The 27,451-nt window shown below is 41.8% G+C and overlaps 3 protein-coding genes across 7 annotated transcripts; all 3 read left to right on the top strand.

Annotated features, from left to right (window-relative positions):
- The first annotated feature begins 622 nt into the window (after window positions 1-622).
- On the top strand, window positions 623-9,852 carry trabd (TraB domain containing). Of its 4 annotated transcripts, none has more exons than XM_079249437.1 (10): window positions 623-693; window positions 1,244-1,284; window positions 2,293-2,359; window positions 2,888-3,054; window positions 3,399-3,539; window positions 4,911-5,021; window positions 5,100-5,239; window positions 7,115-7,287; window positions 7,656-7,752; window positions 7,849-9,852. In XM_079249437.1, the coding sequence occupies exons 2-10, from the start codon at window positions 1,261-1,263 to the stop codon at window positions 8,018-8,020; spliced, it is 1,092 nt and encodes a 363-aa protein (XP_079105563.1). In that variant the 5' UTR covers window positions 623-693; window positions 1,244-1,260; the 3' UTR covers window positions 8,021-9,852. The 4 variants fall into 4 exon arrangements, with proteins under 4 accessions (XP_079105563.1, XP_079105564.1, XP_079105562.1 ...); XM_079249438.1 differs by having other exon boundaries at window positions 638-693; window positions 1,211-1,284; XM_079249436.1 differs by having other exon boundaries at window positions 647-693; window positions 1,103-1,284.
- Window positions 9,853-10,340: 488 nt separating this feature from the next.
- selenoo1 (selenoprotein O1) lies at window positions 10,341-17,816 on the top strand. 2 transcript variants are annotated; one of them, XM_079258914.1, is made up of 10 exons: window positions 10,341-11,056; window positions 12,066-12,269; window positions 12,357-12,534; window positions 12,619-12,749; window positions 12,869-13,146; window positions 13,247-13,409; window positions 15,312-15,497; window positions 15,752-15,908; window positions 16,095-16,206; window positions 17,628-17,816. In XM_079258914.1, exons 1-10 carry the CDS (start codon window positions 10,503-10,505, stop codon window positions 17,669-17,671), a joined length of 2,007 nt encoding a protein of 668 aa, XP_079115040.1. In that variant the 5' UTR covers window positions 10,341-10,502; the 3' UTR covers window positions 17,672-17,816. The 2 variants fall into 2 exon arrangements, with proteins under 2 accessions (XP_079115040.1, XP_079115039.1); XM_079258913.1 differs by lacking the exon at window positions 17,628-17,816 and having other exon boundaries at window positions 10,342-11,056; window positions 16,095-16,315.
- Window positions 17,797-23,299, top strand: mapk12a (mitogen-activated protein kinase 12a; the record flags this gene model as incomplete). The annotated part of the gene is made up of 12 exons (XM_079258933.1): window positions 17,797-17,915; window positions 18,600-18,729; window positions 18,889-18,947; window positions 19,067-19,178; window positions 19,268-19,297; window positions 19,389-19,436; window positions 19,591-19,705; window positions 21,142-21,213; window positions 21,315-21,394; window positions 21,584-21,662; window positions 21,754-21,927; window positions 22,085-23,299. The coding sequence occupies 12 exons, from the start codon at window positions 17,797-17,799 to the stop codon at window positions 22,150-22,152; spliced, it is 1,086 nt and encodes a 361-aa protein (XP_079115059.1). The 3' UTR covers window positions 22,153-23,299.
- Between the last annotated feature and the right edge of the window lie 4,152 nt (window positions 23,300-27,451).

The following is a 27,451-nucleotide window of genomic DNA, read 5'->3' on the forward strand; positions in this document are numbered from 1 at the left end:
ATTATAGCCTTTTTCACAGGAAATGAGTCAGTGAACAAGGGGATTGGTGCCTACCATAACTTTCATATGCATTTTTTTGCAGCTGCACATATGATTACAGGAACTTCAATAAAGGAAGTTTCAGTATTTGTATACACATCAACATGATATCCACTGTTGAAAATATTACCACTACTGTATAAGGCCTACATGCATTATATAGGCCAATGCATTGTAAATGCAACTTTGTTTTCCAGCAGGGTAAATAGATACCAAGGCTTACAAAGAGGCAAAGCTCTCCATTTCAGCCTCATTAGTTTTGCTGATAATCTGTCCGTTAAGGCTGCCTCAAAATCCCCTTGTTAAACTACTCAAGCACAATTAATGCATCCACAAGCACTTTAAGACTAGTAGCACTAGTGAGTGTGAGAGCATGTTGTCCTACAATTCTGCTTAAAGCTCATTCTCTGTGTCGATTTTCACATTGAACCTATTGCAGAGACAAGCCTCTGACACTCGGACTCCAGACTTTGATTGTAATCTATGAAATGAAATAATAAAATCAAATAAAACCAACATTTTATTTATAAAAGTAAATGTGCGTGACTTGGCAGTAAATAACTACATGTACCAGAATGCATTGCGGCTGTCAGTTTCGACCGTGAATCGCTCTGCTGTAGTATCGGTGAGCAGTGTTACAGACTGGCTGGCTTTGTAAGTAACAACTATTTATCTGTGGACAACTATCGTTTTCAAAACTTAATATGTTGTACTGAGGAATGGTTACAAGTTTTCCGAAATTACGACCTTTAAACAAATATAATTTTAATAAATTCCTACCGGACTTACTAGCTAACATTGGCCTGAGCTAGCTGAACAATTGACTCCTCAGTTACTACATTTCTAATATATGCTACATCTAAAAGTAATATTTAACTGCTTTCTAGTAATTTCTTTGACTAACACACTTCTTCCTTAGCTGTCAAGTTCCCTAACCTTTTCTCGTGGTGTTATGGCATCGTCATGTATTACGCCACATGTTTAAGTTATTGTTATAAAACAGTGATAATCTCCATTGTAATCAATAAACTAACAGTTTACTATTTTTTTTAAAAACTGAAAGACACGTTTAGTAAAATCAGCAGCTGTTACTGTTACACATAAAGCAACGTCAGCAGTCATTGAGTGTCCGGCTGTCAGTGAACGCACCACTGCTCGGTGTGTACCACAGGCTGTGAACAAGTCTTCACTCTGTCAAACACAGCTTTCAGCTCTTCAAACATGGACCAGGACAACAATGCAGAGGTAAGGACAAAAATAGAATGGAAAATCTTCACATTTGTGTTTAAACAATCAGTGGGAAATTATTTGAGAGTGGTGGAATATATTCAATTTTATTCAATTCAATTCAACTTTATTTATTTAGCCTCAAATCACTGCAATGCTATCTCAAGACGCTTTACAGACAGGAAAAAAAAAAACATAATGAAAGCCAATTCATAATAGCCTCTATAAGGAAACCACCAGATTGAGTTGGAAGCTCCAACTCAATCTCCCATCCTGAGCAAGCACACTGGTGACAGTGGGAAGGAAAAAACTCCCTTTTAACATGAATGAAACCTCAAGACTCAAGGACAGACAGCCATCTTTCTGCTGTGTGGGGGGTAAGAGGACAGAAAGACAACAGGAACTGCTAGTCCCAGCCAGGGAGACCTGCTGAGACAGGAGACATACATGTTAATGATGCAACACTGTTGCATCAAGAAAGAGGGATAAAGAGAGAGAGAGAGAGAAGCTCAGTGTATCAGGAAATGTCTCTCAGCAGTCTAAACCTATAGCAGCATAACTATGGGATGCTAATCATCCCTAACTATAAGACTTATCAAAAAGATAAGTCTTCAGCCAAGTCTTAAAGGTGGGGAGGGTGTCTGCTTCCCTAATACTAACTGGGAGCTTATTCCAAAAGAGAGGGGCCTGATAACCAAAGGCTCTGCCTCCTGCTCGGCTCTTTGAGACTCTAGGAACCACAAGTAAGCCTGCAGTCTGGGAACGAAGTACTCTGCTTGGAATATAAGGAACTTTGATATATAGTGGTGTTGGTTGTGGAGAGCTTTATATGTAAGAAGGATTTTACCTTCTATTCTAGATTCAACAGGCAGCCAATGAAGAGAGGCAAACTTGCCCAAGTGTAGTCTCACTTGCAAATTATGAGCAATTGCCTCATCTTTCTCAGGGCAGGGTTAATCTTTTAATTTTTTTTAGGGGTAAACATGCTTTAAGTGTTTGCTTTTGTGTTGTTTTGATGCTTGCCAGGATGAGTCAGTTGGGCCATCAGAGGATCCTTTACAGGGAGATCTGCCTTGTATACCTCCAGGGCTCTGTAAGTTTTTCTTTCTTTTTACAGAGTATAAACTAAATGGAAAAAAACAGATTAATAAAAGTTTTCCAGATGTCTCAAAAGCTAAATATAGAATTAGTTGCCCCCAGGTTTAAGAACAACAGTGTGTTTCCACAGTCAGTGAATAATCATGTTTAAAAATGTAATTTAGATTAAAATAATCATGTATGCCTTTTTTTTTTTTGCCATTTGCCATCTTTCTCAATCCACCGAATATAAATATAGTTTTCCATCAAGTTTGAGTGCTTTTGGCATCATGTGGTCCAGCTTTGTGAAGGAATGTCTGATCATTTCCCAGCTGTACAAAGTCCAATCTTTTGTGACATGAATGCACACTCAGTTATGCTACATATAGTCTTGTTAATGTTGTTTTTAATATTAGTTGAAACAATCTTAGCTGATATATTTCCTGATTTATGCCTAAAGTTGAAATAAATGCTTAATTCAGAATGTGATGGTGGTAATAAAAGTTCCATTTGTTCATCAACGGTCTCTACAAACTCCGTTTAGCGGATGGGGAAGCAATGGAGATGCTGTGGCAGCTGCGAGCACAACGCCGCCAGACCTCCCCTGACCTCCCAGAGACCGTGACCTGTCTTACTGCCCCTGATGGCAGCCTCCTGTACTTGGTGGGAACTGCCCATTTCAGTGACAGCAGCAAAAAGGACGTAGCCACGGTGAGCCAGTGGGGTGGGAGGTAAAATAAATAATGATGTGTGCAGTGCAGAGGTCTTTTCACACACTCTTGATATGCAGTAAACTGTCTGTGAAAAGATGTGTGGAGTTCTTTGACTGTGAAGTAGAGCTACAACATAAGTGATTATGACTTGGTCTGTCTGGATAAATGGTAATTATATTGGAAAGCCTATTTTGACAGGCATATTCTTGTCTTCTTTGATTCCTTTTGTCTTTACTTCCTTTCTCAGATCATGTTGGCCTTTTTTACTCACTTATTCTCTGCTACTCTTTCACTCTGTGCCTGGGCCTTATCTTTTAAACCCATTCTCCCTCTCTCCTGCAGACGATTCAGGCTGTGCAGCCAGACGTTGTAGTGGTGGAGCTGTGCCAGTACAGGGTGTCGATGTTGAGGATGGATGAGAATACACTGCTGAAGGAAGCCAAAGACATCAACCTGGATAAGGTTCAGCAAGCTATCAAGCAGGTCAGGCTTTCAGAATGATGGAATAAACAGTGGTGGTGGTGTTAAAAAACAGAGACAGTGAGGTCATATACCGTCATCTAAATAAAACAGTAATGGGTTATTTTACTGCACAGCAGATTGCAACATTAATGTGGAACTATTATGTGCATTTCAGGCTAATTTATCTTTATTTCTGAGCCCAGGAGGGCTGGGATTGATCGAGTTATTGTCACAAATGGCTTTATTTACTTCAGACCGACCCTCTCCATAGGCTGTCAGATCAGCCTGTGGGCAAAACGAGTGGATTGAGACTCATCTGCATTAAGCCCCGCCTCTCGCAACTGCACTACATCGGGAGCGTGCACCGCACCTGCTTTCGCCGTTATTGTAACATCTTTGGTAAACTCACCAGCGTTGGAAATAACTTTATCCGATGTTTTCCACCTGCCTGATGTATTTGTACATGCCCTTGTTAACCAGTAGAAGGTAACCAATCACCGAACCTTATCCCCCGGGACGTCACAAGGATTTCCAAGTAGAAAAAACTCTCCAAGACGATGTGTTTTTCGTCGCCATGGAAACCGAACGGAGAGAGTGCTGGAACTCAAACATGCATTTAGGTTATTAAAAACAGTGCTGTTCACATGTCTGATGAGGATTCAACACTGTAACACTGTAGAAAGCTCAGAAAACTTAAAATACCATAATAGCACCCCTTTAAGCGTTTGTTAATGAACAAATAAATATCACCAAAGTTCTGATGCAAGAGCAAGATTAAACGTCACATTTCAATGCAGTTATATGAAGGAACAGAACTTGTTTTTAAAAGGATGAATCGGCAGGAACTTTGTGACAGATGGTTAAAGAAGTTTCATCTCCAAGAGACATTTTCAGTATATTTCTTCGATAACCATGGCTACAACATCAACAGATGTTAGAAACTTGTACGCGTCAGAAAACTAAATGATATCTGATTTTTTGAGTTTTTACACAGCAGTGAAATGTTGCTTCCGTTTGGAGGATGGAAATGTTTGTTGATGTGTATTAGAGAGTGAAGTAACTCCTCCATTCTGTGTGTTGTAACTAATCAGGATGTGCGTACGTGTTAATGCATACATGTCACTGCTGTGCGTTGAACATGCAGATACTTCCTCTTTAAATAAACTACAGTTTTTGTTTAAAACACTTCACAAACTCAAGTATAAGACCAGTGTCAAGCATGCTTCAGTTTCTCAGACAGTAAGTCTTATAAGCTGCTTGGACAACTCTGAGCTAAGTTTCTCTGTCAGGTTGGTTTTGCTCAGAGATTTTGCATATGTCATGCCTCTCCAGTAGTTTTGTACATAAATAACAACCACTGAAGGCCCTCTGTTTAACTTCTCTGTTGGTCAGAATGGCCTGATGTCTGGCCTGATGCAGATTCTCCTGCTCAAAGTATCAGCTCACATCACAGAACAGCTGGGAATGGCGCCCGGAGGAGAGTTTAGGGAAGCCTTCAAAGAGGTAAAGTCATTCATTACCACTTGATTTGTCTTATTTCCTCTCTCTCTTCTGAATATGTAATTATTTCTTTCTACACAGGCTGGAAGAGTGCCGTTTTGTAAATTCCAGCTTGGAGACAGGCCAATCCCAGTGACATTCAAAAGGGCCATAGCTGCTCTCAGCCTGTGGCAGAAGGCTCGGCTGGCCTGGGGTCTTTGCTTTTTGTCCGATCCAATCAGGTATAAAATATGCTAATTTGCTTTTTATCAATGTGTTGCAAAACCCTGAGAAAAAATGACTGGTGCTGCAGTTTGAGGAAAAGAAAATGTTTACTAAATCTTATAGGTGGATTTCAGAGTTATGATGTTCCTCTGCATTCCTACCCAACACAAAAATAACACATTCAGATGAAAAGAAATTCTTGTGCAGAAGCATTAAATTAGGGATATTTTTGGAAATGGAGATTATTGGAATTTAGTGGGTGTATTAATTTAACTTTTGAGGAAATGGACATGTATAAGGAAGTTAAATTGTCACAGTGGTTCCCAACCTGGAGTCCCCAAAACGACACAGGAGGTCCTCAAGCCTTTGACTGTTCAGAGCCAGTGATATTTAAGTGAACGCCAGGTCCACATGGAGGTGAGGTGAATTGTATTTGCTCAAGTTGTTTTTTGTTTATTTGGGTGTTTGGTTCATGTGAAACTGGTGATTTGTGACCACAGAAACACAAACCTTGCACCATTTAATTAATGAGGCATGTGTGGAAAAATGCCACAGAGCAGATGATTCATCCTTCTGGAAAAAAAACAAGTATATGTTGGTAATTAGTTTAAAGTGGAACTATTCTGTGCATTTCAGGCTAATTTATTTTTTATTTCTGAGACCAGAAGGGCTGGGATTGATCGAGTTATTGTCACAAATGGCTTTATTTACTTCAGACCGACCCTCTCCATCGGCTGTCAGATCAGCCTGCGGGCAAAACGAGTGGATTGAGACTCTTCAGCATAAAGCCCCGCCTCCCGCCACTGCACTACATCGGGAGCGCGCACCGCAGCTGCTTTCGCCGTCATTGTAACATCTCATAAACAGAAGGATTAGGCTCATATGAACTCAATAAAAAAAACAAAATACAATGTCAACACATAGCATACAGCCCTACATGTTGGAACCTGAATCAGAGCCTGAAAACGAAGTGGAAAACAGCAACCCACAGCAACGAATGCAGCAGGATGTCTCTCTTTGGTAAACTCACCAGCCATCGTTGGAAATAACTTTATCCCACGTTTTCCACCCGCCTGATGTATTTGTACATGCCCTTGTTAACCAGTAGAAGGTAACCAATCACCGAACCTTATCCCCCGGGACGTCACAAGGATTTCCAAGTAGAAAAAAACTCTCTAAAACGACGCGTTTTTCGTCGCCATGGAAACCGAACGGAGCGAGTGCTGAAACTCAAACTCAAACTCAAACATGCGTTTAGGTGATTAAAAAACAGTGCCGTTCACATGTCTGATGAGGATTCAACACTGTAACACTGTAGAAAGCTCAGAAAACTCCAAATACCATCATAGCACCCCTTCAACTTTGGTTTAATCAAACGCCAGACAGAGAGCATCATTTGTGGTGCTGTCCAGATACTGTATGATTTATTTAGAATTATTAAATGTGCACCAACATATTATTTCTATTTTAACTGCAGCTCAGATAGTTTTTTTTACATATATATGTTTAATACTGGTTTTTGCCTCCTGCATAAAGTATTTTATTCTTCCCATTATTTCCATGATTCAAGCTTAAAATGATTGTCCCATTCTCTGAGTTCATTGTTTACCATTACAGCTTTTTGTTTCTTAACCTACAAGGTAAAACTTTCATCATTCAGAAACTTTGTATTGTGAAAAATTTGTATTTTTGTTCTTTTTTTTGTCTGAAAAATAGATGCAAAGTTGTTTTAAAATTGTAAAAAGGAACCATTTAAAATGACTCAGATCTTATCAGGTTCAGATTTCTTCATCTTTCAGGGGTGTAGCTTCAACAATATTCGCACAACAAACAAAATTGTATAATTTCCTCAACGTGACGTTGACTTTAATCAAATTTTTTTCATGTTTCAGTAAAGAGGACGTAGAAAAGTGCAAACAGAAGGACTTGCTGGAACAAACCATGTCTGAGATGATCGGCGAGTTTCCTGCTCTTCACCAAACCATCGTGGCTGAAAGAGACATCTACCTCACGCACACGCTCCGCCAGGCGACGCGCCGTGTGGAGTCCCCCACAAATGCCGACAGTGCGTCTTACATCTTCTAACACGCAACATAACACCCCATGTGGCGGCTTTTTGTTTGGACTTGTAGCAGTTGTAATGCAGATTTAGTGACATTTGTCACTCTCTTGTCATTTTTTCCACCTTAAAACTCACAAACATAATTTTTTTGTACAGAAATTGTAATTAATTAATTTATACACAGTCACATCAGGTCAAACTTTATATTTATAGTTATGTAATAGCCTCTCCATGGCTACCTCATCTGTCTGTTACTGTTAGATTCTTCTCAGAGACACATGGGAGGCAGCCTTTGGCCTCATGAATGATTAACTTATGGAAATTTTGAAGTTTTGGATGATTTATTTGAACGTTTTGTATTCATTCTGTAGAAGTGCCTGCTGTGGTGGTGGGAGTCGTAGGGATGGGTCATGTCCCTGGCATTGAAAGAAACTGGGATAAGGAGCTCAACATCAGTGAAATCATGAGGTACGTTTGCCATATTGTTCAGATACTATTAGCAATGGATGTCATGTAAACAATCTGTAAAAGTGTTTGACTGCTGCCCCTAATTGTCTTCCTCAGCGTTGCACCTCCCTCCCGTTTCAGCTGGGTGTTGTGCACGGTCATAAAGGGCGTCATGATGGGAATGCTGGGATATGCCTGCTACCGTGCTGGAGGAGGTTTAGGTAGAGCCTTGCTGTCTTTACCTGCAGTCCAGTCATTACTGGAGACCCTGCGACCACCTCCAGCTTGACCCAGCTTGACCCTCTCCAAGCCACCTCTGACCTTTTGATCTATCAAAACAATGCATTTATCACCAAGGGCCTTAAAAAACAGGAGGCAGGGCTGGAAGTAACAGGTTCACCAGCCCACACTTCGAACTAACAAGGACCTCTCGGGGGTTGAGACTCCCTCGCCTCGTACTGATGTCTGTGTGGACACAACGGGGCTGTACTGCCAAAGAAACCATGACAGTACTCTTGCATTTTTTGTTCAAACCCTTCATTTTTTTGTAAGATTTTCAGATTATAGGACTTAACTCTATGATTTCCCCATCATTCCTCTGAAAGCTTTTCATTTCATCATTTAGATCATCCTCGCTCACCTGCTCTGATATATTGGAGCTCATTTCTTAGAGGTTGTTTATTAGATCCTTTCTCCTCTTTGCTGCCAATCAGATTATTGGTGATTGATCCATTCAAGTCCAGCACTTTAAAAGAGACTTTTACGGTCTTGTTTCCTGCATACATCCTGTGGAAGTGACAAGAAAGTAACATATGTTAGTTAATTGCATCCAGATTTCACTAATATAAGTGCATAGACTGATGCATGTGGTGTGAGGTACATTACCCCCCCCCCCAAAAAAAAAAGCCGAACAGGAATGTTGACTATCGTTCTCCGAATTCCTGATTTATTCTCGTAGATATATGTTCATATTTCTCTAAATTCTCATACATTAGTTCAAGAACTTGGTTGAAAGCTGTTTCCTGCTAACTTGACCCATTATGACCTAAAGCTTTATTTTAAATGACCTCCTAAAACCTGAAGGTGTGTTTGAAAACATCAAATTGTTCACTAAAACTTTATTTGTAACAAAAGAAACTAAAAAGAGGACATAAACATTAAGAGGATAAACATTTTACTTTCATTTTAAATTATTTGATTTTTTTTCCCTTATATGTTTTCTAATATTTTAATATAAATGTGTCTGTCTTAAAAATTCAGCTGCGACGTTTACGCCACATAAAGCGTGAAAGTTGTAAATGACATCAGGTCGTAATGGGTTTTCTAGCCAAGTGCCTCAGATTCTGTTCGCTGGATGCTGTCAGGCACCGATGTGAAACTCCAGCCATCGAAGGCCGATATACACCAAGTTTTATTTGTTTTCCTGCTCCAACACAGCTGCCTGAAATGAATGGGTCATTATGGAGATGTTTACAGAAATCTGTTGGATCCATTTGATTTAAATCAGGTGTGTTGGAGCAGGGAAGCAACCAAAGCCTGCAGGATAGCGGCCCTCCAAGACTGGTGTGTGACACCCATGCTGTAAGGGCTACTGTTGACTGTTGGCAACAATTTACATTATTATTCATCTTATCAACTCTAAAGGTCAGCGCAATGTTTGTGAAATGTGTGTTATTACATGTGAGGCCTGTTTTCTATTGTCAGTTTCCTTAGATTTAATTAAAGAATCAAAACTTTATTGTCTATTGCAAAGAATTAGACAACAAAGTCTCACTCAGTAGTAAATATCACTGACAGGCAATGAATTCTAATGCATATAGACATTCAGTGTGTGTTAATTTTGATCTTATTTTAACCTCCTCATTGATGGGAACTTGTGCATTTTGCATATGCGTGCCACAGAGCAGGTCTGAATATGCCTCAGAAACAGCAGTGCTAAGTCTTGTCATTTGATTGTACTTCCAGTATGAGGCAGCCTTATTCATTTTAAGGGTTTAATTGTTTCCATCCTGAAGGAAAAGTTCTTTCTTGACACAGTTTCTGTTTGAACATTCATAATATGATTTTTTTCCCAGTCTGACTGTATGTAAGTTATATGTCCCTTGATTTAAAGGATTAAACCCCACCTGACCTTGATCAGTTCTTATGTCTGCACTCAAGTAAAGAGAAATGTTTGAGGGGAAAAAGGAGATGAAGCCTTACTTTGAAATCCCTGCTGCCTTTAATGCTCAAATTGTGTTTGACCAACACAAACCATTATCCATATTCTTATTCATGTGTTTTTAAAAAATTGGTGAGGTTGCATCCCTGACATTACATCATACCAGAAACATCAAAAGTTAAACTCATGACCAAATGAAATAATTGCATGATTATAAGGTTATGTCACCATCAGTTTCCAGGTAATCTCTTAAAACTGTGTGTGCTCTACTTATAATTTACTGTGGATGCACTTATGGGTGATATGATCACGTACTCTCATCACTTCTTTTAAAAAGGTAATTGATGTAAGATGTTTGATTCATCTTAGAAACAAACAAACAAACCATGTGTTTGTTCTGTCAGGATTATTTTTTTATTTGTTTGTTTATTTATTTATTTCGGCTTACGTATTTCCGCTCTCGCGTTTGTTTCCAGTCGAACAAAAGATGGCGTTACTCAGTGCCGCGTCACGCAAACATCCGCTTTGCGGGATTATGAAAGCGTGATTAGAGCCTTAACTTTTTCTATCTGCGCCACCGGACATCCAACACACGGGTGGCCTGGTTTGGATGGCCCACTGTGGACCTCTGCTGGGCTCGACACGCAGTTTTCTCCCCCGCGTGTCCGTGTTCAGAACCCTCTGGTCTGCTGGGATGGCAGACATGGGTCTGGCTATAAGTCGTTCCGCGCTGGAGCGGCTCGACTTTGACAATGTTGTTCTCAGGAAGCTCCCCCTGGACCCGTCGGAGGAGCCGGGGGTGCGGCAGGTGAAAGGGGCGTGCTTCTCCCGGGTGAAGCCGCAGCCGCTGACCAGGCCTCGCTTCGTGGCTGTGTCGCGTGAAGCCCTGCGGCTGCTTGGGCTCGACGGACAGGAGGTCCTGAACGACCCTCTTGGTCCAGAGTACCTCAGCGGATCCAGACTCATGCCTGGTTCCGAGCCTGCTGCTCACTGCTACTGCGGTCACCAGTTCGGCCAGTTCGCCGGACAGCTGGGTGACGGGGCCGCCTGCTACCTGGGGGAGGTGAAGGTGCCTCCGGGCCAAGATCCCGAGCTGCTCCGGGAAAACCCGAGCGGCCGCTGGGAGATCCAGGTGAAAGGAGCTGGGCTGACTCCCTATTCCAGGTACCAGAGTCAGATCACCACCTGTCAGATGTGCCCTGACTGTGTTATCTGGATTTGACTAATATACAAGGCCGGAGTAAAAATACACTGGTCCCTGGGCCCAGAGTGTTCCAGGGGCCCCCTTCCACAACATAACATTGTAAAAATTGGAAATGAAATAAAAAAATACTTTATTAATGTCCAAAGGGAAATTCAATATTGTAATATATAATTAAGTTGAGATGGTCTTGTTCCAGAGGCTGATGATCTTCTGTATCTTTCAGTCTTACATCGGACCTGAAGAAGCCTCTCACTGAACACACTTTGTTGTTTCTTCACTGTGTTGTGGAGAGGGTGTGACAAATCCTCACCTAGTGGTACCAGTAACAATACACTAGACAATGTGGTGTACAGGGGTGGGAAAATATAATCGGAAAATCAGGATTTTTTTGCTTCACAATTTTAAAATAGTTTTTTTTTCATTTAATTTTTTTTTAAATCTATTTTTTTAATTAAAAAAAAAAATATATATATTTTTTTATTTTTAAAAAAGCGATTTGTTTTTCAAATAAATAAAAATAATCCATAGTAAAATTTTTGTCATTTTTATTGTTTTTATTGATCTTTTTACTTGTCTTCTTGGGCGTGATAGTAGCAGAATGATGATCTGGCTACTGTGTTGTTTTTTTCCTGACTGAAATCAAGAAAAATGATGTTTCAAAAAAAGGTTTTATACATTTATTTTGTTTTTAAATCTACAAAAATGAGCAATATCGAAGAATTGTGAGAATCGCAATTTAAATAGAATTGAATCGAGACAAAAGCATATTGTCACAGCCCTAGGGGTGTAGCTATCTAGCTTTTATATACATTTTGTTTCATGTCCAAACTGCTGTTGTATACACTATGTAGACCCAGCATGGGCCCCCAATGGGTATGGGCCCCTGGGCCCATGCCCATAATGCCCATTGGATAATCCGGCCTTGCTAATATATCTTATGTATATATGATGTTTGTGTGTTTTCTCCAGACAAGCTGATGGCCGGAAGGTCCTGCGCTCCAGCATAAGAGAGTTCCTGTGCAGCGAGGCCATGTTCTTCTTGGGTGTTCCCACCACCAGAGCAGGCTCTGTGGTCACCTCTGACAGCAGGGTCGTTCGGGATGTGTACTACAGTGGGCACCCACGTCACGAGAAATGCTCCGTAGTCCTCCGCATTGCTCCCACCTTCCTCAGGTCCGCACAGCTGGCTCCACTTGTTATGTCGTCAGCTGTTTACCGTCTTCTTGAGGTGATTGGTTGTGTTGCGATTTTTTTGTGAAGGTTTGGATCCTTTGAGATCTTCAAGCAGGCCGATGAATTCACAGGCCGCCAGGGTCCCAGCTATGGACGCGACGAGATCCGAGGTCAGATGATGCAATATGTCATTGAGATGTTTTACCCCGATATCCAGCAGAACTACCCAGACAGGGTGGAGAGGAACGTGGCGTTCTTCAGAGAGGTCAGACCCCCATGAGTCACACAGATGATGTGTTCAGTTGGAGATATTTCTGCAGATCGAACACCCTGCTGTCATATCCTGCAGGTGATGCTTCGTACGGCTCGGCTTGTGGCTCAGTGGCAGTGTGTCGGATTCTGTCATGGAGTCCTGAACACAGACAACATGAGCATCTTGGGACTCACCCTGGACTACGGTCCATATGGCTTCATGGACAGGTCAGACATATGAGTGTTAATGTTCAAGCAGGCTGATTTACTTTGGTTTATTTAGTTAGTAGGTGAAATGACAGGTAAACTAAGTGTGACACGTGTTAAATTTTCCTCCTCTATTTCAGGTTTGATCCAGATTTTATTTGTAACGCATCCGACAGCTCTGGCCGATACTCCTACCAGGCCCAGCCGGCGATCTGCAGGTGGAACCTGATCAAGCTAGCGGAGGCTCTTGCGCCGGAGTTGCCTCCAGAGCGGGCGGAGGCTGTTATGGACGAGTACCTGGATTTATACAACAGCTTCTACCTGCAGAATATGAGGAAGAAGCTGGGTTTGCTGAGGAAGGAGGAGCCTGAGGATGAGATGCTGATCACCGAACTGCTGCAGACGATGCACAACACAGGTGGGACGGGAGTGCAAGGCCGGCGTCGCTCTGCGTCGCACGAGAGCTCGGTGTGAAATGAGCAGACGTTAAAGCAACATTTTCTCTTCCTCTCCTGCAGGTGCTGACTTCACCAACACCTTCCGCAGCTTGAGTCAGATTTCCTGTCCCACTGAGGGAGAGTCTGAGGAGGAACTGATCAAGAAGGCAACAGACCTCCTCCTTGAGCAGTGTGCCTCCTTAGAGGAGCTCAAGGCTGCCAACCAACCCACCATGGATCCACGGTGAGCTCGTCATCTGTTTCCTGCTGTGTGTTACGGGATGTAAAACAGTGTGAGATCCCGAATAATTACAACTAAAGACGCTCTTTCTATTTTTTTAAAAATCTATTTAAATAAAAATAACATTCAAAAACATTACGTTTTGTAAAAATGGGACTCCACAGAAAGCTAATTGTAGTTTATAAACAGAGGAACAGACACCAAATAATTTCCATAAGTCAAACAAACCTGTCTTTATACATCTGAGTGTCTTTAAATGCTTTGAAATGTCTAGAAGAAACTATTCGTTCCACTAGTGATGCATTTAGCACAAAGTTGGGCTTTTCAGCAATAAGTACCAGATTGTTTGGATCAAGTAATACATTTATTTCAGGTTCAAAGTCCATAAAAAGACAAACAAACAGACAGACAGACAGATACAGACTGTAAGTTATAGTTGAGTCCGTATAAACATGACCTCCAGAGCACAGAGCTGTACTTGATGCTACTCAGTTCAGGTCTTACACAGACAAAAATAATTTTATTTTGTGAGTCTATGAGTCTCATTATTACAAACAAAGCATTTAATGTAGGCATGTTATTCTGCGCTAACATCAGGCTGGGACTGGTCCAGCAGGGACTCTCAACAGGACTCTGAGAGCATTGTTGGATGCAATCTGGAGCTTACTACGTTTAGCTTTTCTGTGTCTGCAGCACAGGTTGGCAGTACAGACTGATGTACAGTAGGCTTTACCGAAGGCAGTTTTTACTATTTCTGTGCACATTCCAAGTTTTCATGCCAGCATATTCGCTTGCACATATACTTTACAATACTGTCTCTGTATGTCTTCATCATCAGAAAGATCCCTCCTGATCATGTGACCCAGGTATCTGAACCCTTCCAGCACAGTCAACCCCTCCCCTTACAAGTAAAACACAGGATCGGTTTGTTTTTCTTCCTTTTAGTGCCACCCTGACAAAACAGTTGTGTGTTACTCAGCTCAAATAAATTAATAAAAACAAGGAAGTTTCTGGTATTAGCTGCAAAGCAACTTGTTGCCACCAGGTGGCACTAGTGGAGTTTCATGCATGAATAGTGAAGACAAGGAAACAAAGTTAATGCATCACAATGAATGTAACCTCTGTTGTTTTCTTTTTTTTTTTTTTTTTTTAAATATATCAGAAAAATATTAACAAAAGCCAAGATGGAGCAACTTATGGATGCATTGGAGATGTAAAAACAGCTGTGTGTGACTCAGGAAACTGCTATGTTTCTACTCTGTTCTATTCTGCACATATTTAGCAGAGACTTTTCTCCAAAGCAGCCTTCATCTGAGATGGAGAAAAAGCACAAGATAGAAATCAAACAGTGGAGGACGTCATAGATAGGTGAAAGTCAGACTACTGCAAGTCCACATGGACCCGGTGTTGCTATGTAGCGCCAGAGGCCCTGCAGTTTTATTTAATTTTTTTCCATCTTAATGTCAGAAATATTTTTTATTTATAATTTTTGTTTTGTTTCAGACAGGTCAAAATACTTATACAGTCTTAATATGTCTCCATATATACACATACCTACATATACACATGTACTTGCCTACCTTCATACATATAGCCTCTAACTATACCAATGTACTCAGTTGACAAGTCTAAAAAACACTTCAGCTCTGAAATGTTTCCATGTTTTAAACTCTGTGGGTTTGCAGTCAGATCCTGTTCCAGTCTCATGGTGGGATCTGAAAGTCTTTTTAAAAACTAACCTGAATAAAAGACCTGAAAATAGAGATGGGAAGTGACTTTGCTTCACAGTTACTCGTGTCCTTTTTTTGACTTTATGAATTTGTCAACACTGGGTTTTCTTTACCGTCATAATGTATCATATTTAGTCAAATATGTCAATCAGTTATTTTTTGTCTTTGTTTTCAGTGAGCTGGCAATGCTGCTGTCTATGGCTCAGAGCAACCCAGCACTGTTCCAGATGATCTCGGACAGGGTGACGATAGCCAGGCAGCTGGACAAGCTCAGCAGACTGAAGGACCTGATGGAAACCAGCCAGGAGGAGCTGGAAACTAAGCAGGCCGAGGAGTGGACCTCCTGGATTAAACGCTACAGGTGAGACTTTCTTCACAGGAGATGAGATGGATGGACGGACGGATGGATGGACGAACGGACGGATGGATGGATGGACGGACGGATGGACGGACCAGAGGAAACATTCTTTCTTTTTCTTTCTCTGTTTTCCGGTGCTGGATGGTGGAAGTGTAAATGATAAAGAAAGCAGAGAGAAGTGGGAGGAAACAGTGTGCTGTGGCTGATATTGTTCCGTTTACTGTAAGTCTGACTGTGTTGTGTTATCGCCGCCGCAGGAAACGGCTGGCTGGAGAAGTGGAGGGGGAGAGCGACGTGCAGGCCGTGCAGGAGGAGAGGGTGAGGGTGATGGACAGCACCAACCCCCGCGTGGTGCTCAGGAACTATATCGCCCAGAATGCAATAGAGGCTGCTGAGAATGGGGACTTCTCGGAGGTCAGCTTCTGGTTTATTCTCATTTTTTAGATTTTTTTTGAAGCTTGTTTCACTGGAAGGTTCCGTGTTGGAGAGCTGACGTCTTCCAGAAAAGCTTTTTCTGCAGAGTGAGGGTTAGAATCCTCTCTGATTCGACTCGCAGCGCTTTCTGCTTCAACCTGCTCTCTCTTCCTCACCCTGCTGCAGGTCCAGCGGGTCCTCAAGGTTCTGGAGAAACCTTTCTCCTCTCAGCCAGGTCTGGAGCTTCCTGCGTGGGCGGGCGGACACGGCGCCGCCGCACAAGCAGAAAGGGATGAAGGTGAAGAGCAGCAGCAAGAAGCGTCCACGTCGACGAGCACAGACCCCATTCCATATGACAGCAAGCCTCCTTCTTGGGCCCAGAAAATCTGCGTCACATGATCTTCTTAATAGCTTCCTCGATTGCTTTCCTGCCAAACGGAACAAGATGGTTTGACGGTGTTTTTTTTCTCACTGTCCACCTCTCTGTTCACCTTCGGCGGCAGCATCAGGAAGCTGAAGCGAGAAGCGACTGCGTAGGACAGCATGGTGACACAAAGCAGACAGAAGACGTCAAGCTGACGTGATTCTTCCTGGGATCGAGCTTTTAACTTGGAACAGGAATTTGCAGCGAGTTTTAATGTCAAAAGTTCTTTAGTTTAGTAGATAAGGGATTTTCTGAGTCATTTATTTGTCTGTGGACGACCCTGAATGGGACAACTGCTGATGGCTTCTTATCACGCTTGTGTTTATGAAACGTAAGCGGAAGAAGTTCAGCTCCACGTCTTCCTGTCTGTTCCGAGCTCCTTATGCTGTTAATGATGAGTCAGGCAACAAGTCCTGCAGGGACCTGTCTGACTCTGACGAGCTATGAGGCGTCGCTTCGACACACCAGACTGTTGGTTGCCAGTGAGATCATTATGGGTGAAAAAGGGCGATTGCACTTGACTTTACAAAAGCTGCAGAACATGCACATAAACACGCACAATAAATCCTTTATAGGCATCGCTACTTCACAGTCGTACCTCTGTAGACAGAAATACGCAACATTTTCTCATAACTCGATCATTCTGCATTAAAGCTTCTTTAGTCTGTTGAAAGAAAACTAGATCTGGTTTTGTATTAGATAATTATTTCTGATTCTAAATCAACTAATCTGGATCCATAGTCTTCCTCAAATACACATAAATGTGTAAAAATGGGAATATTATTGTGACAATGTTTTTTTTATTTTATATATATATATATATATATATATATATATATCAGATATATTAAAGACTAGTCTCACTTGTCGCTTTTAAAAAAAAACAAAAAACTGAGCTTTTACTAAACCATGAGTCCTTATTTTTAATGAGAAACTTCAACTCATAAAATATCCCACATTTCTGTATTTTCATGTTAGCTTCGTTCATTTTTCTTTTTTTTTTTTTTCTGCTGTGAAACTGAAAGTCAACCATTTCCTGTTCGTTATGATGCTCATCTTTCCCTTCAGTCAAGAATGTCTAAAAGCACATATTTAGGTGTGTTCCCACCGCTGCACGTCAGTCCAGGTCATGTTCCAGCAGGTCCAGAAGCTGTTTTCTCCACGCACCGACTTTTCTGCGTTAAAACCTTTTTTTTTTTTTTTAAATCCAAACTGTGTTACACATCACGCTGTCACCTCGTGATGATCTCAGCTTTTAGTTTTATTCTCTAGCTCTAATCCGAGGTCTCCGGCAGGACTCGGGAGTGGCTTTTGGCGTCGACCTGAGGGTGCGCCCTGAGCGGAGCTGCGCAGCGGCCGAGCGCATAGGTGGGATCTGGGACAATGGGTGTGTAGCACCGGAAGAGACAAAGGGCTCAAACAGAGGCTTCTTTTCTATTTCCTGATCGGTATTTAATAAGAAAGATGTCTGCCAGGGTCAGACCCGGCTATTACCGCCAGGAAGTAAACAAAACGAAGTGGGAAGTACCGGAGCGGTACCGGGACCTGAGGCAGGTGGGGACCGGAGCGTACGGGACGGTGTGGTAAGTGAAATCTGTGACCTGGAAGAAGCTGTGACATTGATTTCACTGATGGGGGAGTGTGTGTGTGTGTGTGTGTGTGTGGGCAAGGCTGTAACAAAGAAAGCGCCAGAGCAGATGGAGGCGAACAAGAAGCAGACAAAAGAAAAAGTGCGCTTGGCTGAACACATGCTGCTCCACTTCCTCATGCGATGGAGAGACTCACCCCAACTCCCCCACAATCACCCTGCCGACCATTAGTCAGCTCTGAACCGAAGCTCGACATGTTACTGGGAGCATTGGTGGGTGAAATAGTCTCGTGGAGCTCAACCAGTTTTACAGAAACACAATGGAAAGCTGCCTGTCATGCGCCTCGCGGCTCACGGGCCCTTTCTTATCAATGATTAACTCCGTGGGTGTGTTGTAAACTTCTCACTGGCTGTATAAAAGTTAATAACACAAGAACAAGGCTGATATAAAACGTGGGGGTGGGTGTGTGTAAGCTGTAGCTGCTGCAGGTGCGCCGGCTGACAGGAAGACCTTCACCTTGTCAGGTGCACAACCACATCAGAGGAAAGGTCTTTATCTAGTTCCCTGATCAGAGGAAAGTTCTTTTCATTTGCTGTTTCCTCATACTGGTATTGTTAGTGTTTATCAGCAAATGAGGCTTATTTTACTCCCTTTTGTCCAACCCCTCCCTCCTTCCAGCTCAGCAGTGGACTCCAGGACAGGAACCAAGGTGGCCATCAAGAAGCTCTACAGACCTTTCCAGTCTGAGATCTTTGCTAAGCGGGCCTTCAGGGAGCTGAGGCTTCTCAAACACATGAAACACGAGAATGTGAGGCATGACACAACCACTGCGAGCAGTAGAGTCTGTGAGAGTTCATGATCTTGTTTTGATGAGTAAAATTAAACCAGAACATGAAGAAAAATGAACAAAACGAATGATTGCTTTGCATGAACAGAGTCTGTGTGTGTTCCTGTGCTTCTCGCTTAGGTTATCGGCCTGTTGGATGTGTTCACTGCAAATCTGTCTGTGGACAGATTCGATGACTTGTAAGTGTGTTTTCTGTGCCTGACAGCGGGACGTTAACCTTTCTGCTCGTATCTGTTGGGAAAAGTCTGAAAGGCAGCTGCAAAGCCTAATAACTCCCAACGCTTTCTTGTTTGCTCAGCTATCTGGTGATGCCGTTCATGGGGACAGATCTGGGAAAGCTGATGAAGCTGCAGAGACTGTCAGAAGAAAAAGTTCAATACCTGGTTTATCAGATGCTGAAAGGGCTGAAGGTGACGAGCTCTGCTGTCATAGTCGATGCTTCTTAAGAAGTTTCTCATCCTGTTAAGTTTATCAAACCTGTTTCGTTTCTTCATTGCAGTATATTCATTCTGCTGGTATAATACACAGAGTAAGTTTCTTTATGTTATTTCCAATATGCTGAATGAGAGTTTTTTAGTTTTGTTTATGATTAAAGTTTTCTCCTATGAACATTTTTGCAGGACCTCAAACCAGGAAATCTTGCAATCAACCAAGACTGTGAGCTCAAGGTACATCTGTTCCCACCGTTGTGACCCAAACAAAGTGTCTTTACTTAACTGTGTTACATGTGTTCTGTGTGTACAGCATGTTACAATGATGCTGCGCTACAGGAAACTTTATGTCAACCTTACAGTTTTTAACACAACTTTCATGCTCTCTCAGATCTTGGACTTCGGTTTAGCGCGGCATGCAGACAGTGAGATGACGGGGTACGTGGTGACGCGTTGGTACAGAGCACCAGAGGTCATCCTGAGCTGGATGCACTACACTCAGACCGGTAAGCAGAAAAAGCATCAAACTGTGTCCAAGTCGGAAGCCAGCTCCTTTTTTTTTTTCATGATTTATATCCATTTCTTCAGCTGCATTTATTAAAAATTGCAAAGATAACACAATCTTTCAAGTGTAAAATAGCCATTTTGCATTAATATGGTTAATTCCAAAGTACTGCTGGCTGGATGATGAGCATATCTCAACACATTGTGCAATGTGTCCCTAAAACATCTGCTGGAGCTGAAGGCATCTAAAAATGATGTCTTTGAGAAATATATAGGAAAAAACAGCAAAAATCTGAAATAGAAGCAGAGAGATGCGTCTGTCCCTGCAGGTAGGATGAAGCCTTGATCATCTTGATAAAGAACCAAAGTTAAGTCAACATCCTCAGCTTAGAAATGACCTTCAAGAAACCTGGAGAAAGATTCCTGAAGAGAACTTAAAGAAATGACCAGAAAGCTTTGGCATTGCTTTCGTGTTCGCGCTCGCCTCTTAACTCTGGTTTCTTCTTCAGTGACATTAAAGACTGACGTGACCTTTACTACCTGCAGAGAACAAGACCTAACATGTTGCTTTCAATGGTCTCTGAAGCTTGTGCAGCTGCTGGGAACATTAGCTGTAAGCAAAGCATAGAAAAGCATCACTTAGATCTGCAGTGACTTTTCCATTGCAGTCTGGGTTAGACAGTAATGTGAAAGTTTTCATTGTTTTTCAATTATAGATTTTGATTGGAGGATTATTAATTGAGTTTACACACATATATTAAAAGTAAATTCATTTAAACATGTTTAAAAAAAACTAGGGCTCTATACCAAGCATGTGTACTCGCACTTGGTATTAATAAAAGTGTACAGATACCACACTAGACAGCGCAGATGTGTTTAATGACATGCTCCGGACGTGTTGTAAAATAAATAAATGCATTGAATGTTAAAATGTGACATATTTTGTTACACTAAAAGCCAGATCTTTGTTCCAAAACCACACATTTATAGTTGTATTTAGGTAAAGCGTGCCAAATCAGAATAAAACTAGTTGAAATTGTTAGATCTGTAATGTTATTATATCTGTATTGGTGAGGTAACTTCAGAAGGGATGGGTCATTTATTACAACCTGATGACATCTGACAGAGTTATAACAGCAATAATAACCAAAGTCACAATAATGTTCACATAAACACATCTGGTATCTGAAGATATTCAAATTTCAGATATCGCTATCGGATCGTAACTCCCAAAAAGTGGATTGGTGCATCCCTAAAAAACCATTAAACTGGAGATAAGGTTCAGAAAAGGGGTCTGATCAGCGTTATCCACCAGGTGGTGCTGTCTGAACATGCCTCTCTATGACTTTGTTTTTGATTGCACGCATCTTACATTGCTGATCAGAGACCCGCCGGATCTTTACCGTAATTATTGGCTTTGTGTTTTTCTCCTCCTCAGTCGACATTTGGTCTGTGGGCTGCATCATGGCGGAGATGCTGCAAGGAAAACCTCTGTTCAAAGGCAGCGATCGTATCCTTCCACCTAAAGAAAAGACATGTTCCGTCCCTTTGCAGGACATTGCAGGAATACACATTCCATATCATGTTTGACCCTTGACCTCTGTTCCTCAGACCTAGATCAGCTGACTCAGATTATGAAGGTCACAGGAACACCAGCACAGGAATTCATATCCAAACTAGAATCAGAGGACGTGAGTTCAAATTCCCAGCATTTGCTTTAGGCCGACAGGTGCATCCTTCTTACATTTCACTTTAGAAAAAGAAAGGTTTTAGAAAGTGAGGGTGTGTTTGAGCTGTTTATAAAAAACCAGAGGGTGCACCTCAGGTTCGTGACTTCACACGTAGGTGTCTGGATGTCTGTCTCTGTGTTTTACCTCTAGGCTAAAAGCTACATCAGAAGTCTTGCGAAAGTTGAAAAGAAAGACCTCCAGAAGTTGTTTTCAACAACTAATCCACAAGGTAGGACAACCCAGTGTTTTTCATTTGTCTGTCAAACCTTGAGTTAGGTTTTTATTCTCAACCCTTCCTATGCTTCTCCCTCCTTCCTCAGCTGTGTCCGTGCTGGAGCGCATGTTGCTGTTGGATCCGGAGAGCCGGGTAACGGCTGCCGAGGCGCTGGCACTGCCTTACTTTGCCGAGTTTAGAGAGCCAGATGAGGAGACGGAGGCACAGCTATACGACCACTCCATTGACAACGCAGAGCATACTCTGGATCAGTGGAAACGTAAGGAAGGGGACGGGGGAGGGCGACTAATGCGGTCTGGGACTGATCAATATCTAAGGAAGCCAATGGAATCAGTATTGAGGATGTAATTTCAGACAAACTGGAGCTGAAATGAGGAATTTTATTGATTAAAATGCTGCTGCGCTCCTTTCTGCAGGTCACACCTTCTTAGAGATCTTGACCTTCAAGCCTGTTTTGCCGGATTCCAAAGAAACACAGCTGTAAAGCATGAAGCTGACTGTGCAGAGGAGATCAGAACAAACCAACTCAATCAATACAGAAAACGCTGTCATCACAAGGCGACAAGCCTCCTGAAAATGCTGTACAAGACCACTGAGAGTCCAGACCATGAGTACGTCAACACCAACCTTTTTTTTTATTGTTCTAATGTAACTAATGTAACATTTTGCTTTTAATTTACATATCTCCATGAAAGCAGAGTTGCTGTGTGGCCAAAACAGTCTGGTTGGAATGTTTAAAGTAGGATTTTGGCTGGAGGCATGAACTCACACACATTAGCAGACACTTGGCGTTTTTCCTGGCGATGCTCCTCCCACTCATCCTCAGCTGTAGCTGGCTGTGTGATCTTAAGAAAGCCAGTTCTCGGGAAGTGAAATGCTGCTTGGTGAGACGGTTATTATAAGACTGACTCAGCCAGTCGAGGACAAGGACTGATTAGAAAACGTCTTCATTCAGGAGAGCATGCTCAACTTATTGTAAATTCTTTTCTTACATCTACCAGAGAGTGTGTACCCTTTTTAAACCCACTCCTGTTGTACCAGTCAGGAGGGTTTCTACAAATATCTGGAGTCGTCCTTTACTTCTTGGTCCAAGTCCATCTAAAAGGCCACAGGCCAACTTGGAAATGAACAAGCTGCCCCAAAACTGTGCAGTTTCTGCTGAATTTCTGCAGGAAATGCTGCGTTTCACACACATCTTCCTGATGTGTGTGATTTCTGACGTAAAGTGACTCAGAAAAAGGCCTCGTGATGTTATAAATTTCAGTATGTTGAGGCACAGAACATGAAAAAAAAACCAACAAAAAAGTGGGTCTGTTCAGTGACTTATGGTCTGGACTGTGTGGGTGTTTATTTTGGATCAGATGTATTTGTTATGTTTGTAAGTATTATTTAGAAAATTTCAATAACTGCTTTAATTTACTACAATCCTTTTTTAATGTATTTTGCTGTAAAAGTCCCCATCAGTGCCAGTTTTGTCTGGCCGTGTCACAAACAAGCATTTAAACAAACTTGTAGGAACTGTATTGTGTGTGTGTGTGTGTGTGTGTGTGTGTGTGTGTGTGTGTGTGTGTCAGCTGACCTTAACTCCTCCAGTGGCCTTAAATACATGTACCAGTGTAAATCTGTTGGATTTTGTAAAACACAAAGTTGCAAAAGATGAACTTTCTACACTGATTTTTAATAAAAACAAAACAAAAAAAAAAGCAATAATAATTTTTCAAAAGTTTTTTTTCTTGTAGACTTTTAAAGATTTGTTGATGTTTGAGGACTGAATGGTGAATTTAGGTTTTTTCTGCATCTCAAAGTGAAAGTTGTTGCGTTTCACATGTAAAGTTCTACATATGGTGAGTTTTTAGTCTGTTTTTACACCCGAACTAAACCAACAAATCATGTTAAATAAAGAAAACGGGACAAAATGGATGAAAAAACAAAACAATGATATACTGGAGATGTTAAATGGAATTTTTTCCACATGTTTAATTCTTATGAATATTAAGTAAGAAGCTGTCTTTTTCACTTAACCTGCAGATGTATGTTTTTCATAAGATTTGGGGAGAAATTTCCAAGAAACTGATAATTAACCGAACACTCCTACGATCGTGTTCAAAAAAGAAGCAGCATCCAGCTTCTTTTTTGTCTAAAGGAACACTAGGTGGCAGCATGATAACAAGCAGGATCTGGGTTGTTCCTGCTATTCTAACATGAGCTGATCCACCTTGTTGCTCCAGACCGGAACACCCCTCCAAATGTGGAATTGGTTTGTTTGAAATCAACCACAAGCATTAAAAGTCCCCAGAGAATAAATCCCACCAACTGTGGTGCTTCCTGACCATTTCCACCAGTGCCACCATCAGGCCAAAGCTCTGATTCATGAAGGAATACCTGGAAACCTGATGGCATTCCCATCTGCCTCAGCTGCATTCTTGTCTAATGGTAATCTGTGAATGTTTCCATGCCAACGCTCGTAACATGGCGAACATGATACACACATAACATCTGCTCAGCATCTGCATGTTGGTATTGTCAGTGTGAGCATGGTAGCATTGCAAATGCCCTGAGCCCAGTCTTGTTACTCTATTTTGGGTGATTAAACCTGTCAGAGACGAGCTGCCATGCTAGCTGTCGCAGTGATTTATTGTGCCGCAGTTTCCACGGTAACTTTGTTTTTCTCCTGAAAATGATTGATGACCTCAAAAAGCAAATGTTTAAACATTCTCATCGAGCGGCTGATGCATTACGGTTCTGCTCATCTTGCTCATATTTCTGCTCTGCTGAGTGTTGAATTTAACAATCTTGTCTCAAGTGACCTCCAGATCTTTGACTCCCAAAGGCGACCCCCCCCCCCCCCCAAGCGGATGAGCTTCCTTCCTGGGCCGCAGCGCTTCCAAGCCAAACCCTGGGCGTTGTGTCCTCGCTATGTGCACACAAAATCCCATGCATGCAGCGTTGGGGTGCTGCTGGACGGTTCACAGAGAAGTCACAGAGTTCTGTTCCCGCAGCAGACAGACAAACAAAGCAGAAAGTACATTTTCTTTGTCCCTAACCCCCCCCCCCCCCCCCCCCCCCTGCTCCAAGGCAGCAGCACATCAACTGACTACCTCAGTTGTTTGCAAACCTTGTGGTTTATTTTCAGAACGTGCTGGACTTAAGCAGCACATTTCCAAACATTTTAGTCCACGTGTGTGCACACACACACACAAACACCTAGCACAGTTAGATACTGAATACAGACACACACTTTGGATTGACAGTGACTCAAGAGGGAGTCCATGTGGAATGACGGCAATGCTCAAACAGCGATCTGACCCTGGTCACTCTCATTTTGCAGGGTGGAATGTCAGTTTTAACTGTGTTTATTTTATGTTTCTGGGGGAGGCACATCACTGGGGATCTCACTATGGTGAGAAGATCTGCCGTCTTTATCCTGATAATTCTTTAAATGGTATGAATCTTCAAACTCAGCTGTGCTCTTTTGTTCTCTTTCGTGCATAAAACATCAAACATTTAGCATTGATGAGATGGGAAAGCTCTCTTATTTGTCCCAGCCAATGATCCCTCACAGCTAAATGTGTGAAAATAACACCTAATGCTGCCACTTTCTAAACAAGATCAGCTCTTCGTTTCCATCTGAGCTCATCGGAATGTGTTGAAATGAATCACAGCCGTGACATTGTTTATTCCCCTCATTATTTGTGTTATCATGTCCTTGCTGCAGATAAAATACACAAATTCAAGGGCTCAGCAGAGATATAAATTGGAATTTTATCAAGAGGCAAAGTGAGAATTTGCTAGTTAGTTAGCGTCCTGGTCTTTGTTTATTTTGACTTCATACCATTTTATTTGTACTTATGAGTGTAATTGTGTCCATGTAGTAAACGTCAAGACAAAGCAGAGCCAAGAACTGATGTAGTTTCATTCTTGCTCTTATTAAACAGGATATATATTTTTTCCACATTTAATAGAGAGGAAATTATTTTTAATTAATTCTCGAGTGTGCCATATTGGTATGTTTTTCTGTTTGTTTGCTTTAGTGAATGAACCTTTGTGTTTATAGCCTTCCAGCTTCAGTTTTATTTTGTGTGTGCGTGCGTGTGTGTGTGTGTGCAGCTCAGTGGGGGTGTGGAGGCCAATAAGAAATCCCAATAAAAGCCGGTCACGCGGCCCACCACACAGCAGATGGAGGTTCTCTGTCTGTGTGTCTGTCCATCTACTTCACCCCTCCATCCTCAAACCCTCGGCTGTCTTTCCACGTGCCGAGCCTCTGCACCATCACGGCCCTGATCATTGTAAGATGTGTGCACGTGTCTGTGGACTGCTTCAGAAGGGGAGTGAGACCTGCTGGGCAAACTATAGAGGAAATTCCACCAGCTCACAGGGAGGCGGGGAAGCCTCTATTAACACTAAGGAGCATCCCCAGTGGTTCTCAGACTGAGGGTCTGGACCCCCACGATGGTCGGAAAATAATTTCATGATTGCAAAAACTATCCAGCCTAGATTTAGCAAATAAATCAGTCATCTTTTCTTTTCTTTTTTTTTTTTTTTACCAGGGTTGTCAAAATGAAGCCATTGATGCAGAGATAAATCTGTTAAATTAGCATCTTATTGTTTTAACATATGAACACATAAACAACAAAGTCCAGTATTGCAGGTTTTCTGAACAGCTTGCATCAGCATCATTTACAAAATTCACATCATTAAACAGTGAGTGGGTCTCAATAGGAGCAGGCTGAAACAAGATAGCTTATGTGTGTTAACCAGATATTCAGTGCCATCTACATTCATGCATTAATGCAATACAAGGACCATTTCCACAACTAGGACAACTTCAGAGCTAAATATTCTGCTTTTTAAGTCCTCAGAATCACTTCCACATCTGGAAAAATTACATAACCGTCATGCATTTAAACAGCTGCATACATTAAAAGTTAGTACACGTCATTTAAAATATCTAAATTTAGACATTATCTCAGTGAGAAAAGCTGATTTGGGGCATTTAGATGCCTTGTCACAGCGGCAAACCACAAAAAAACACTTTTTCCTCCTTATTTTGGAAGATTCTGTCAGTTTTCCAGCATTGCATTTAGAGGATGCTGCAAGATGACTCACCTGAGATGCTGATGTGTAATCATCATGTAAGGGTCGCAAACTATCACAGAAACTGGAGTAAACTGTGAAACTTCTGAGCTGAACGTGAACAAAAGGAAAAGTTTGGAATGAAGGGAAGAGGATGAGTTGTGACAGGGAGGATGAAAGTAAAGGAAGAGGAGATGAAGAGAATAACAGAAAGAGATGCAAAGTGCTCAAGGGAGAGCTCTCTGCTTGCAGTTTAGTTTACATTACACTTTCATTAGCCACTCGTTCCAAAACTTCTGTTGATCGTGCAACGTATAGAGTGCATACCAAAGATAGCAATCCTTCTCCCAGGACAACTCCCCATCCATCTGTGAAGTGTTGACGAACGGATTTTTGTGGATCATATGTAGAGAGGCTTTGTGCTGTTAGAAATCCCTTTGAAACACAAGAGTGATGGGAGCCAGCTGCTGAACTCAGACAAATTAGCGCAGTTGTACTTAAACAGAGGCCGAGGTGTCAAAAACAGCTTCTTCTGCTAGTTCCAGCACATCTGAGAGGCATCATCATAAAACTGTTTTTCTCTTTGTTGTCCAAAAAACCATCTGTCATGGTGACAAAACTTTAAACGGGTCTCATGGATATGATTTCCTGTCTACAGGCTCCTTCACTTACAGAAAACTGTTTATTTGATTGAAAATTAATCTAAAATT

This window comes from Telmatherina bonti (genome assembly GCF_933228915.1).
Source record: "Telmatherina bonti genome assembly, chromosome: 2".
Classification (NCBI taxonomy): Eukaryota; Metazoa; Chordata; class Actinopteri; order Atheriniformes; family Telmatherinidae; genus Telmatherina; species Telmatherina bonti.

Excerpts from the sequence above, each read along its gene's own strand:
- trabd (XM_079249437.1), top strand. The coding sequence starts at position 1,261 with ATGGACCAGGACAACAATGCAGAG. Across the intron at positions 2,360-2,887 it reads TTGTATACCTCCAGGGCTCT|CGGATGGGGAAGCAATGGAG; the intron begins GTAAGTTTTTCT and ends AACTCCGTTTAG. Across the intron at positions 7,753-7,848 it reads AACATCAGTGAAATCATGAG|CGTTGCACCTCCCTCCCGTT; the intron begins GTACGTTTGCCA and ends TGTCTTCCTCAG.
- selenoo1 (XM_079258913.1), top strand. The coding sequence starts at position 10,503 with ATGGCCCACTGTGGACCTCTGCTGGGCTCGACACGCAGTTTTCTCCCC. Across the intron at positions 12,270-12,356 it reads ATTGCTCCCACCTTCCTCAG|GTTTGGATCCTTTGAGATCT; the intron begins GTCCGCACAGCT and ends TTTTTTGTGAAG. Across the intron at positions 15,498-15,751 it reads TCCTGGATTAAACGCTACAG|GAAACGGCTGGCTGGAGAAG; the intron begins GTGAGACTTTCT and ends TCGCCGCCGCAG.